This window comes from Triticum aestivum, chromosome 6D (genome assembly GCF_018294505.1).
Source record: "Triticum aestivum cultivar Chinese Spring chromosome 6D, IWGSC CS RefSeq v2.1, whole genome shotgun sequence".
Classification (NCBI taxonomy): Eukaryota; Viridiplantae; Streptophyta; class Magnoliopsida; order Poales; family Poaceae; genus Triticum; species Triticum aestivum.
In genome coordinates, this window is record NC_057811.1 from 426,982,205 (window position 1) to 426,996,506 (window position 14,302).

General features: G+C 48.5%; 1 protein-coding gene across 1 annotated transcript; it reads left to right on the plus strand.

Moving 5' to 3' along the window:
- The first annotated feature begins 6,698 nt into the window (after positions 1-6,698).
- LOC123145572 (transcription factor bHLH94) lies at positions 6,699-8,721 on the plus strand. Its single transcript, XM_044565024.1, has 3 exons — positions 6,699-7,392; positions 7,886-8,290; positions 8,374-8,721. The coding sequence occupies exons 1-3, from the start codon at positions 6,931-6,933 to the stop codon at positions 8,464-8,466; spliced, it is 960 nt and encodes a 319-aa protein (XP_044420959.1). The 5' UTR covers positions 6,699-6,930; the 3' UTR covers positions 8,467-8,721.
- The last annotated feature ends 5,581 nt before the right edge of the window (positions 8,722-14,302 follow it).

Sequence of the window (14,302 nt, forward strand, 5' to 3'; positions counted from 1 at the left end):
AAGCAGTGTAATATTTTTGCAACATGAAGGAATCAAATGTATCGGTAGTCGAACACAAGTTATATGAGTGGATGAAGCACATAAATTTCAGCAACTTGAACGAAGCAAATATATATGTTGTTGGAAACATGGTATATGAACACAGGAAGCATGATAACTCTGGCCAAGTAGTTGCATTAGAAAAAGTGTGCAGCAACAAATTTCTACCGGATAGAAACAAATTTTAGTTGTAGTGCAAGCAAATTCACTGATTGACTGAATATTTGTACTGGTATTGGAATAGATAAAGTGATGTCGAGATAAAAAGAATTGTTGAGGGTAGAAGCAATTTTGTACAGTTAGAAACATAAGTTTCTCTAGATGGAAGCAAATATTATCGCTCACATGGGGTATATTACATGGAGAAAAAAGCGCGTTGGAAGCAAACTATAATAGCAGTTGAAGCAAATTCTTTGTTCATGATACTTTCCTAAAAATAAGAGAAAAACGAATGGGGAATAAGTTGAACCATAATTTGATGTTCACGTGATTTTGGGGTGCAGTCAATTATGGGATGCAAATAAAAATCCTGAGAAGCAGCCATATGGAAGCTAGCAATCAGGAAGGCCCACGTTTGGAAGCAGTTAATCCCACGTAACTAGCGGCCCGTTATTTATGGAAGCATCCAATTACACACGCAAAACAACTCCCAGATTTGTTTTAGTGGGTGAATCGGACGTATCCAATTAAACCAATCGTACGGCTGGTTACTAGTCTGATAAAAGCAGGATATCAGTAGTCTGATTTCTAGTTGTTCCCCTTTGCGAATGGCACTAGGGGATGCAGTGGACTACCGATCACCACCAATCAACGAAGATGTCGTCTAACCGTGGTGTTCCTCTGCCGAAAGTTAATGATATGATCAACAGTGGCCCTGAATGGTTATTGCATGCCGCATGGGATACGGCGGAAGGGTTGCATCTTTACTTCTTGATAATGTTATGGAGGATCTGGTATATCAAGAATTAAATTGGAGGGGCGCGGTTGGCAAAACTGTGAACTTTGCCCGCTTTGCAAACGTGTTGGCGAGACGGTGCACACCTCTTCTACAAATGCCGCTACACCATAAGGCTATGGAACTCGGTCATCCTTGAATTTGGTCTAGCGCACATGGAACCTCCTCTTGGCACTTGGATGGATCCGTTTTGGAATGGTGGGAAAAGCGAACCTGCTTGCAAAACCCAAACCGACGAGCCTTGGCCTCACTTACAATGCTTGTCTCTTGGACAATCTGGAACGAGCGTAATGCTCGGGTCTTCCGACGCAAGAGCGTGCCGCCTCCGGTCCTTCTCCGTGCTATCGTCAACGACGTCAAGCTTTGGTTTCTCGCGGGAGCTAAAAAACTAGGGTGTATTCTTGTGCGCGAGTAGTTGCCATGCCGAGCATGTGGGTCATTTATAACACTCTAAAACATTTCTCTCTTATTTAATGAATGAGGCAAATCTTTTGCCTCCGTTTTGAAAAAAATAAATAAATTGTGATCTATAATCTTGAGCCGCCTCGGATTGAGGTCTCAAGGAGATTCTTGTCTAGCCATGTGCAATCCATCTTGGTGCTGAACCAAGCTCCCAAGAAGGATCACCTTAAAGGTAAACATGTTGCTGAATTTCCCGTCTAGCAAAGTCGATTGCATATGTGACACAATCTGCTACTCCACCTCGCTGGTTAGCTTCTAATGATGGACGGGTGAAGCCCAATGTTGATGGGTCCTTCGTGGAATCAATTGTACCGCGGGCAGAAGGATGATATTGCGTGATCGAATAATTGTTTTCTCAACATGCCGTCATTTACTTAATTACCATGACGCCCTCGTAAGCTGAACTGCTAGCGATTAAAGTTCTTTTTTTTGCTTGCAACTCAACGGAGCCAACTGCCCAATCAGATTGCTTGCAAGATGTTAACTTATACTCCCTCCGTTCCAAAATAGATGACCCAACTTTATAGTATAAAGTTGGGTCATCTATTTTGAAACTGAGAGAGTAGTAAAGAAAGGAGCCATGGACAGATCGAGATTTTACTTTATTGTTTGTGAGATCAAGTCACTCATGGAACAATGAAATTCTTGTGTTACTCAGATTAGTCATACTCAGAATTTTGCAAGTTATTTTATGACGAATTTGCGTACAAGTACGGGTCGCACCGGAGTGTGGCTAGGATGGCCCTGATGAAGCCGTCAAACTTTGTAATGTCGATTGTTGCATTGCTACGTGAGTAATACAAGTAAATTTCCTGCAAAAAAAAAGGGCACCATTTTTTCTCTGATTTTCAGATTAATGTATGCACGCTCTCAGGAAAAAAAGTTGGCAAACTACAATAAGCTTCAGTTTTCTTCAAAAAAAAATTAAACTCCCCGCAAAAGGAAAAGAAACTATTGCTATGATATGACTGTCCACTCAGGAGCAGACTATAAATATCTTATTGCTCCAGAGCATTCTTTCAAACAGAACATGACCGCGCGCCATCTGCCTGCCGCTACCGTCCACAAAACCAGAAGTTCATAACTACTATCAGAGCGACAATCGGATTGCCAATCACCATTCACCGCCCCCATACACGCACAGCGAAAGGGTTTCACAGCGCCCCGGGCGGAGATGCCACCATCATAGCAGCGAACAGTGCCATCCAACAGCGGCCATCTCGACAGATCGACGGGCATCCATCGATCGCATCAGGAATTTTTGCCCGTGTCGGCACGCGGCGTAAGTGTACCTCGCCGCTGCTTTTCCCCGCGATCCCGGCCGATCGGGCACCGGCCGGGCTCGTTATCAGCGTAGCATCCGCGAAGGCGGGCACCCGCGCCCGGCCATCTCTCGCCGGCTCCTGTTTCCGTGTAGAGAAAGCACTTGCACAGCCGCGTTGGGCCTTTTATGCCTTTTGCAGGAGACAGGATTTTCAGCACCCGGGTGCCCCTACACCCTCTATGAACAGTAAATTCAAAACAAATTTAAAAACAATTTAAAAAAATCTGAAACTTTGGGACATCGAACATCATGAAACTTTTAATGATCTTGCAAAGTTTTAGCTAAAAATAACATTCGAAGAGCACTCAAATTAAAAAACAAAATCATTGTTCAAAGTTTCTGTACATTTTTTAGCAGTGATTTTGTTACTTTTTTTGGTGAGGGCTCCACGAAGGTTATTTGTTGCTGAAACTTTGCACGAACATCAAACCTTTGGTAATCTTTGATCCCTGAAAGTTTCAGATTTTTTGATAGTTTTTCAATTTTTTGTGAATTTATTGTTCATGGGGGTGTAGGGGCACCCGGGAGCTGTCAGACATTTCTGCTTTTGCAGCGAGCTACCAGCACACAACATGGCGCTGGTGGCAGATCAGGCCCTTGATACGAACCCATCATCGCATGCAGCGCACGGCGACTGTTTGCATCTGTTCCGCCAGGACAGTGACGGCAATGGGCAGTTGGTTAGTCAGCATGATTAGTGCTACTCCAGAATGGGCAGCAGCATTGAAGCCTGAAGGCGATGGTTCGCCCCGTCAGTGCAGTGGCACACCTGCGTTTGCATCAGCAGGCGAAACCGCCGGGATTCCGTGCGCGGCGGCGCATGGCGTGTGAATTCCGGTGGTTCTCTTCTCAGCCGCGACGCCGGTGCTGCCGGGGCCGTGCAAACGGAGCTTTCGAATGTGGGGCGTGAAGCTAGCTGGCCGGGGCCGCTCCTGTTTAGGTTTGGGTTATAGTGGCCACGTAATTGTCATCTTCTGCGGCAATCAGACATTTTTAAAATTTCGACCTTGCTAAAGACTAGTCGCTGTCCAGGAAGCTGTTAAGAAATACTGCTAAGGAAGAAAGAGATCTAGATACCACAGTTGCCACTGTCTGGAGTACTTGCCGGCAACACTCCAATGAGTCTTTGTACTGATCTATACGTCACGTACACCACCAAGGCAACACAGAGAAAAGAATCAAGGATTGTAGTGCTCCTGGATGGGAACTTGTTTATTTATACCAGTTAAGAAACAAGTAAATGTTTACTCTTGACATCGATCAGCCCTCCACCAGCTACTTGGGCTTTCTAATAAGGAATGACTAGGGTTTTTTTTTGGGCTTTCCTTAGTCGCACATCAACGAGGGGAGATAGTATCACAATGGAATGTAATCTTTTAGAGTGAAAAGAAAGCTCAAAATTTGTTTGTTCAGTTGGAAGAGCACAACCGAGGAAGTGAAACTCCGTTTAGACGGGGAAACCTAATTGATATACTACACAATAATGAAGGAGAAACACAATTGGAAGGGCACGGTACCAAGGTAAAATTTAATACCTTGCTTTGTAAACCAACTTTTTTTTACTGGGATCATTAATATGACACATGCATGCAAGGAAGGGATAGAAAGCTGAGTGGAGTGTCATTATGACTGCATCGATGCAAGTATTAAACAAGTTACTAATACGAGGAAATATCATTAAATTTTGTCTCGATTACTATTGATGGCATTGTATAGATGCAAAATGTATTTTTCATGGTGGTCTTGTATAAGTAAATGAAGGGAGACAATTGAGAAGGAGACAATGTAAGTAGTAGAGACGAGACAATTGAGAAGGAGAAACACACTTGAGAAGAAAATATAGTTCGAAGAATGCATTTGGGAAGGAGGACACAATTGAGAGGACACACTTAAGAAGGAGAAACACACTTGAAAGGACACAATTGACAAGAAAATATAGTTCGAAGGATGCATTTGGGAAGGAGGACACAATTAAGAGGACGCACTTGAGAAGGATAACCGCAATGAAAGGATGCAGTTCAGAAAGCAAAAACACAATTGAGAGGGATGACATAATTGATATGATACATTTGAGAAGGAGAAACATGGTTGAAAGGACAAAATCGAGGAGAAACACAATTGAGAAGAGGAGACATAATTAAAAATACATGTAGAGAACAAAGATGCACTTGCCAGGATGCATTTGAGAAGAAGAAACATTTTTTTGCAGGGTAAGAAGAAACACAATTGACAAGGAAGCACACAACTGAAAGGACACGATTGAAAAAAAAAACGGTTACGAAGAAAAAATGTAGTTGAAAAAGCTTGATTGAGAAACATCGATGTCAACTGCATCACTTACTACCTTTTTAATAGGATATATGTGCACTACTTAGCAAAACACATGATCAAAGCATAAAAAAGTAAGAAAATAACCAAAGACAAACTAATATGAAGCAATGAGATGTTGTGGTAAAATGAGGCACATTATGAATTCTCTGCTTAATCATATGTCCTACGTCTTCCACAAGAGGTACACAAACTTGGCGCGTGGGTTCACTTTAATCTATAAAAATGTCACAAAGTGGTCCAGAAACTTGGCCTCACAGTTTCATTTTGGTCCAAGTCGAGCCAACTCGAGCTAATTCCACCTACGTGATGTGCCATGTTGGAAAAATAGTCACACACATGAGTTGAGCACTATGTACCTCTTGCGTTAGGTCCTTGTGTTTTCCTATAATCGTCATTCCCGATCTCACTACCCGTTTGTTCTCACTTGAGCTATCTGCACGATGACTGAGCAGGGCGAAGAGCAAATTCACCCTATGGCTCCACTCCCGGAGCTTCCTCCTTCGGGAGTAGGACGAACACAAGAGCAACTATTCCTTCATGTTGCACTGCCTTTGGTGTGACTTGGCATGTGCCGCTCCCTTGTTGATGTGAGCAGCATTGGTGGCGGTTGAGCGGCATTGGTGACTTGGCATGAGCCTCCCCTTATGCGCCCACTTGTCTCCCCAAGTAGATACGTCATCACTCCCCAAGACGCAGTGCCCGTGAATCGTCGTGCTAGGGTTAGCATGAATAGATGAACGTACAGGTGTGTGTTTTTTAGAAATGGAGGAAGAACCCCAGCCTCTGCATCTGGACGATGCATGCAACCACTTTATTGATTATTCACAAAAGTCCTTACAAAGAAAATACAACAGTAAGTCTAAAGCCACCATCTAGGCAACATCTGTCACTACTCCTATCCAGTTGATGAAGGGATGCTGATAGTCCAGGCCTAATACCTCAGACCTCGCACCCAAGCCTAACATCTAAGACCTGAGACCCCAACCTAGCCACTTGCCGGGTCTGGGGCACACACTGGTCCGGCGTGCTCTCAGAGGCCGCCGCCGCCAACTGCCACCGCTCCATCTTCGGAACTGTACTGATACAGGTGTGTATGTGTGTGTGTGTGTGGCATTTTTATGCGATTTCAAGAAATGATAGGGGTTATCGGGAAAATTCCATACATAGTTCACAGCCGATTTGACGAACCTAGCACAACATGCAGAGATAGTCTCATTTGGATCAGAAAATGAATTGCATTTTACGATTTCATGGTTCATGGACCAAAATGAACCCATATGACAGATTCGTGAAAGTCGAGTGCAATTAATGAAAAAAATTCTATGAGACCAGGTCTCACGAGTTAGCAAATGAGACCCATCCTGATAGATGACACGTGGCATTCACAAATCATAAAGCATCTACCCCACCCCCCACCTGAAAGTATCATCTATTAGGAGGGGTCTCACCTGCTAAATATGAGACCCGGTCTCATATAATTTTTTTCCGCAATTATATAGCCAACAGCTAAAGAATATCTTCTGCCCCATCGACCGGCTAATCGCCACATCCCACATGCCAGTGGCAGATCGGGTCTTTGTCCCGATCAGGCCCTCCGTATTATTCGTTCCGCGCCGCAACGCTCTTAAAGCGACCACGCGTCTACACTTGCATCCGTCCTTCTTTCCTCCACCTCTCCATAGTTCCCTTCCATGGCATGCATGCCCAGTTGCCCACGGCGCTGAGGACTACCTAGTCTCTTCTTGTTCTTGGCTTCACTGGGTAGTAGCATGGTGTGAGGCTGGGTCTCCAGCTAGTGGGAAAGCGGAAGCTCGATCCTATGGCGCTGGAAGCTGTGGTGTTCCCGCATGAGCACCTCGCGTGCAGCACGGACAAGGTGGCCGCGGCGATGTCCATGTACGCGCCGTCGCTGGGCCGCGGCATCAGCATTGTCGACGAGTTCGAGGAGAAGGGCGGCGTGGTGCTCCAAGAAGAGGTGCCCGGCGCCACCGCCTGGGCCGCGGCCTTCGAGGGGAACTGGGAGGAGAATCACTGCCGGCCTGGGCCCGTGTCGCCGCCGGCTGCTGTCGCCCCGACAAGGCCCGCAGCGTCCGGCCGCGGCAAGGCCTCGTCGTCCGCGGCCGCGCGGAGGCGGCGGCGGCGCCCCAAGGCGGTGAAGAACAGGGAGGAGACGGAGAGCCAGCGGCGCAACCACATCGCCGTGGAGCGCAACCGGCGGCGCCAGATGAACGACTACCTGGCCGTGCTCCGGTCCGCCATGCCGCCCTCCTACGCGCAGCGGGTACGTACGTGCGCACACGACGCATCATGGGCAGTACACCTTTCACTGTGCGTGCAGGCGCGGGCGCACGCTCCCGGCCGGCCTCGACCCGTACCATTATCCCAACCAAGCTAGGCTCTACCGGTCGTGTCACAACTCACAACCGATGGCATGCATGCACGAACGGCCCGGCGCTCACCACATCGCTGGCTGTCCCCCGGCCTTTCTTTCTTTCACTGTGACGGGTGTCCAATCCCGTCGTCGCAGCGATGCCATTGCTCCCCATGCATGCATGCACACCGCCAGCTCCGCTGCCTTTCGCTTTGGTTCCACTCGTCACGGATCGAATCTGTACTTCCGTCCGTGGGGGGTGGCGGGAACGTCGCACGGCGTGTCGCGCGCGCGCGCGTGGTACATTCTCGACCGGCCGTGCGCCGAATGATTCGCGCTGCCTGCTCTGCTCGCGACCTGGCTAATCAATCAATGGCATGCTCTGTTGTGCCGTGTGATGCAGGGTGACCAGGCGTCGATCGTGGCCGGGGCCATCAACTTCGTCAAGGAGCTGGAGCAGCTGCTGCAGTCGCTGGAGGCGCAGAAGCGGCGGCGCGCGCAGCTGGCGTCGACGCCGCCGTTCGCCGGGTTCTTCACGTCCCCTCAGTATTCTACGGGTGCGGGCGCGGGCGCGGGCACTGCCGACGGCTCCGGGGACGCCGAGAGCCGCCGCGGGGCCCGGCGGGGCGTGGCCGACGTGGAGGTGGCCGTGGCGGAGAGCCACGCGAGCGTGAAGGTGCTGGCGCCGCGGCGGCCGAAGCAGCTGGTGAGGATGGTGGTGGCGATGCAGTGCCTTGGCCTCACCGTGCTCCACCTCAACGCCACCGCCACCGCCGACCACCTGGTCTTCTACTCCTTCAGCCTCAGGGTGAGCCTCCGACACATTACTCTGCCATGTACATCCGCACTCTGTTCCATGCCGTGAATGACGCCGTTTTGTGCCGCGCGCAGATGGAGGAGGAGTGCCGGCTGTCATCGGTGGACGAGATCGCGGCGGCGGTGCACCAGATGGTCGCCGAGGTGCACGCCGGAGGACCGTGCTAGCTAGCTAGGTTGAGCTGGAAACGGAAGCGTGTCTGTAACATTAGTCCGATCCTATCCTGGTAGTAGTTGCGTGCATGGGTAACTCCGGCGGCACGCGCCATTGTCATTGTTTGCGTGTAAGCTAGCGAACATGTAGCGATGTTTTCTGCCTTTGTGGCGCCAATTATTTGCGCCATCATGCATGGCAGCGTCTGCGTGTCCATACGGGGCCGGCCTGCGGGTCTTCCTCGGCGGGTCACCCGTCGCCGTTCATCACCGGATAAGAACCATGGAGATGTGGTTCCCTGGCTGGCTTACCTGTTTGATAATCGAATTGGCCCGGCCGCCTCAATCATCTCCCGATGCGATCACCTCAACGATCATGTATGTAGAATAGTGTTGTGTTCTTGGTGGCCGGTTTCAGATATCGGGATTTAACTACACTCCATCTGTCTCATAATATAAGAGGGTTGTTTAATTACCTATAAGGAGGGAGTATCACGGAGAGAACAATTAATCAACAGACTCTACGATGCTTGCTGTAAGGTGTGAATCTGAAGGAATGACAAGGGCTTTCCTTGTTCGGAACTACTCGGTGCACGACACTCCGTGCCAGATTCTCGCACAACACGTGCTCCAGCGGCTGTGCTACACTTGGTCTTATGCATGCATGGTTCAATCAATAGCGAGTAATGCTAGACGTACGTAAACTAACATAAGGTTTTTACATAACAGAAAACGTGGACACTTGCTATTGGATCGAGTACAAGAGTATCGAGGGGGTGGGAGGGGCCCACACCTGTGAAAATCAGGGGGGCCGAGAGAATATGTTAGGTAGGTTACGTAGGATTGAGTAGATGCATTACGGAGGTGTAGCAATTTCAATCAATAGCATCGTCTGAAAACCGTGCGCCAGAGTGTCGTTCGTATAGCAGCGTTCTTCCTTGTTACATACTCTAGCATGTCCTTATGGACGGAGGACCATCAAAGCAAAGCGCAGGAGAACGGATCGATATGGAAACAAGAAAATTTGCAGTCATGTACCGTACTGCCCTGCTGGTAACGGAACTGCTCTACACACGATGAATGATATGCACGATCATTGCACGATGCCCCATCCTGCGGTGGGCAGCCGTTTGGTGCCATACATGGACGGCTTGGTACGCTTGTCGTCCAAAAATCGTCCGCAGAGTGTCATCTCCGTAGCAGTGCTCTGCTGGTAAACCTGACGGCCTACTCTTTTGTGCCTCCATATTCCCAGGCAGTTTGTATTTTGCCACCTTGCAGCTACAGATAGCCCTGTGTTTCTTCACGTCCTACTGTGCTCCTACATTCATTCTGTAGTCTGACACTTTGATTCTCGACGACATGCAGATAACATAACACTTCGTTCAAGACACATCATCTTAGAAACTGATTGTTCTTTTGTGGCTTTCTTTCTAGGAAATGATTATTTGGACAGGTCTTCCCTAGCTGGTTTGAAGATGGAAGCATTGAGCATTTCCAGGTTGATGACAAGTTTCAAGATTTCCAAGATTAACAGAAGGGCCAATAGGGTGGCGCATAAAATTGCTAAATTCAGTTTTGTTAATAGGTGTGATGGTGTGAATCTTAATAGTGTTTCGCCCTCCGTGACTGAAGTTGTAATAGACGATTGTATGAACATTTTTAATTAATTAATATATGGGAGGGGTTTTCAAAAAAAAAAAGACACATATTTTTTGTGTGTGCGAGATGTCTATTCCGAGCTTCAGTATTTTCCGCATGCAAGTCATTTACTCGTAAAAGTTACTCCTAAAAAGGAATCATCTCTACTCCTATAAAATACTCATTTGATGATGATGCTGTGTGTCTCATCCATCATTTCTGACCATCAAATATGTATCTAACGACTGTGAGGTAAGTTGTGACCTTTTTGCAATAATAGCCCACTTCTTTGCTCCAATTTGCAGAAAAACCCTTAGTATCTTGAAACCAATCACATTCCTCCATCATCTCATTAAAACAGGCTAAGGAATATATTTTGAGTGAAACATAAAATATTTTTAGTGATATATGTATATCAAAACTAGAGTATTTTTTCTTTCAAATTTATGAATAAACATTATTCTACTTTGGATCCGTTGCAACGAACGGACACATTGCTAGTTAGTAGTAAAAGAGTTGTTTTTACGTCTCTAAACTTCCTACTTTAGAAAAATAAATAATGTACAGTCTTAGAACCGCAGAATTAAGCAGCAGTTTCACATAACTCTAGTGTTTTCGTTCGACGCTGTGCTCTTTCTTGCTCCGGTGTTGCCACCTGCAAGTGTATATTTATGCAACTGTACTCTATTACTATGGCGGAGAATCATTCGATAGGCCGTCCAGATGGTCTTTATAAGAAGCCCCACGAACAAAGCATTTGCTACACTAGTACGTACTACCTCCGTAAAGAAAATATAAGAGCGTTTAGATCACTACGGAGGGAATAGTATTTTCCAAGACCACGACCTAACAGATGCATTTTCAATTGACGAACAAAAAAGCAAGATCCATCATATTGAAACAAAAATCTCGGAATATTCAGAATGAACGTGACTCCACATACCCGCCTAACAAGTGCAAAATACTCTCCAAACTGCTGCTTAAAAACTTGTATTCTCAGTGGCGCAAGGAAAGGAATCACTCGCTCGCATAAATTTCTCTAGCCGCCGGTACTGGCTAGAGATGGAACAGCCTGCAGAAAGCTGCGGAGAGAGACAAAGCCGCTGTACTTCTGGATCTTGTCCTGAGCGGTCCATGGCATTATACGTATCATTAGTTAGAGGAGTAGGCGATTTGGCGCTGTGTTCTTGGAGAATATAGGACGACGGACCTCACGTACGTAGTGACCACATGCCGCGCAGAATTTGGCGTCTGGGACTAACTGAGACGCACAACAACCATGTACTGTATGTAACATCAGGTTAGGTCTGAAGGATGGACGCTTGTGATGGCTGAAAGGAATCCGGGGTCCGGTCTCAAGTGGTCCGCTCCACTGGGTTTACAATGGAGGGAGAAGCCATGACTCTCCCGTCAGAAAGATCTCCGGCATCGCACCAGATCTAACAAAACAATAGGGTTCAGGGTGAGGGAGTACACTGTAGTGCACCATGTCCTGATAATTCAGCTCTAGCAGGTCGAGCCTCATACAGTGAAGCACACAGTGGAACAAAGCTGACATGTCTTCTCGGAAATGCAATGCTCGAGGAATCATTCTGCACGGCAGGTGCCTGTTTGCAGGACGAAATTTCACAAGAAATGTTTCAGTTCAGATGGGATTCAGGGACGGTTCTCCTCTTCCCAACCGGGGAATTATAATGCCTGCACTCTAAATTGGGTATGAAGCGTGTTCTGAAGGGTATAACAGGATCGTTTGTATTCAGCGAATAGCCAGTCCTATGTACACGCGCAGGCCGAGAAGCGCAGCCATGTCTCTACATACGCCCGTCTTACCGTCTTACGGCTACCAGAGACGATCCATCTCGTACCGACAGACAGACAGAGCACCGGACTCTATCCTCTAGGGCTCCATCCAGAGCCAGAGCATGCCCTGCAAGTCTTGGCGTGGTCGTCGCATCTACCTGCCTCTACTGTTTACTTGGACCAAAAACGAACAGGCCATCATCGTCTCCTCTCTGTGCGGCGCCAAGACCTGCCAGGCCGGCTGCGTCGGGCAGACCAACGCATGTCCGTCCGTCCCTCCACGTACTGCATCTATCTACGCGTAACCAAAAGCATCATGATGGCCGATAAGATCGAGCCTGAACACACTCCATCAGACCTGTACTTGCCTGCGTTGTACGTACAGCGGCCGGCGAACAGCATTAGAGGAGCCGCGGACCATTCAGGTTTCAGGAGGCATGCTGTGCGCTGGTCTGCAACTGCAAAGCGCGCGAGGTACAGGAATAATGTCGTCACATTCCGGCATTCCGCCGAGCGCCGTGCATTCTGCCGGTCGGGCGCAAGCAACAGGTGGCCTACGGAGAGGAAAAGTGAGAGCGGATTCAGCTGGCGAGGGAGACGCGGGCAACTGTTCGCCATTCAAGCCGCGGCGCGACGAGATAGGAGTACATGCTTATCTTGTGCGTGGCACTCGGCGTTTGGTCCTGACGGCAGATAGTGTGTTCGTTGGAGCAGAGCGCTCTCCGGTGAGTTCAGGGATCGCAGAGCTCAATCCACCGATGAAGTAATTACAGTCGCTGCTAAATCAAGTGCCGGTAGGTAAATCTTGATTCAGTTGGCCAGGATGACAATCTACTGAGTGATCATATGTAGGCACTGCTTGGCATTGCCAAAAGGTAGGCCACCAACATATTGACTGGCAGAGTTCGGGACCCGGGGCAATTAGCAAGCAGGCTCTGCAGCGCGCCGCTCATTTTTTCTTTCGGAAAGGAGGTTATCCCCGGCATCTGCATCAGAATCCGAAAAAAGATTTCCCCCGCTTTATAGTATAAAGCATACCGCCAAGCATCCAACACATAAGAGTACAAGTTCAGACGAGAAACATCAAAATAAACGAGGTCCGGCTAGGGGCACAACCAAACAAGCCCCAAAAGCAAGAGAAAAGCGACTCTAATCAGGCTCGGGCGGTGGTGGAGGTGATGGCGGGGACATCGCGGCGGCAGAAGAACGAATACCTGCGATGATGGAGTAGATGAAGCCATGATCGCGCCGTTTGCTAAGCGGTCTCCAGAGCTGTAGAAATCCACACAATTTGAAGATGGAGTCAGTCACACGACAAGGGATCACGTGCTCTATCACCAATTTATTGCGACAATTTCAAAGGGTCCACGCCAGGGCACCCATTGCCACCCAAAGGGAAGGCCTACTAATAGGAGGGAAATCAAGGATCTCCTTGAACAAGTCTGGGAGATTATCATGACACCATGTCCCACCCACAACCTTCTGGAAGCAGCTCCATAGGAATCGTGCCGCCGGGCACCGGAAGAAGATATGGTTGGAGTCTCCCGGTATGCCACATAAGGGACAGAGGCCATCACCCGGGCCATTACGCTTCTGGATCTCCGTGCCCGAGGGCAGGCGACCACGCACCCATTGCTACAAGAAGATGCGTATCTTAAGTGTAGCTTGATCTCCCATAGCACCGTGAGCTCATTGGGACCTGGGGTCGGCAAGATCGCGCGGTATAAAGATTTAGTGGAGAAGGTCCCACTCGGCTCAAGGTGCCACACAATAGAGTCCGATTCGAGCGAGGGAGTGTGCAGAGCTACGCACTCCAAAAGCTCCTCCCATTGCTCTCGTTCCAGCGCCCCAAAGGTGCGACGAAAGGTGATGGCGCCTATGTTATGAAGGGCGGCTACCACCGACAGACGTGGGTGGGAGCATATCAAGAATAGGGCATGGAATCTTTCCGCGAACGGTCTAATTCCTGACCATCTATCTAGCCAGAATAGGGTATTAGAGCCAGAACCCACTGCAATCGAGGTGCCAATCCGGAGGACAGGCATCAATTGGATAATTGACTGCCATAACTGGGAGCCCCCAACCCGGGGGGCAAAGGCGAGAGGTTGTCCGCGCAGGTATTTTGCGCGGATAATATCCAACCATAGGCCGCCGACGCCAGTCTCAATGCGCCACAGCTACTTGGTGAGGAGCGCGATATTCATACGCTTCGAGGAGATAACACAAGGCCACCTTGATCCTTGGGTTTGCAGATTTCAGACCACTTGACCATGTGGTATTTCTGCTTATTGCCTTCTCCCGCCCAGAAGAACCGGGAGAGATACTTGGCGATCTCTTGATGGAGGGATTCATGTAGACTATAGAATCCCATAATATGCATGATCAAGCTAATGAGGGAAGAGTTCATGAG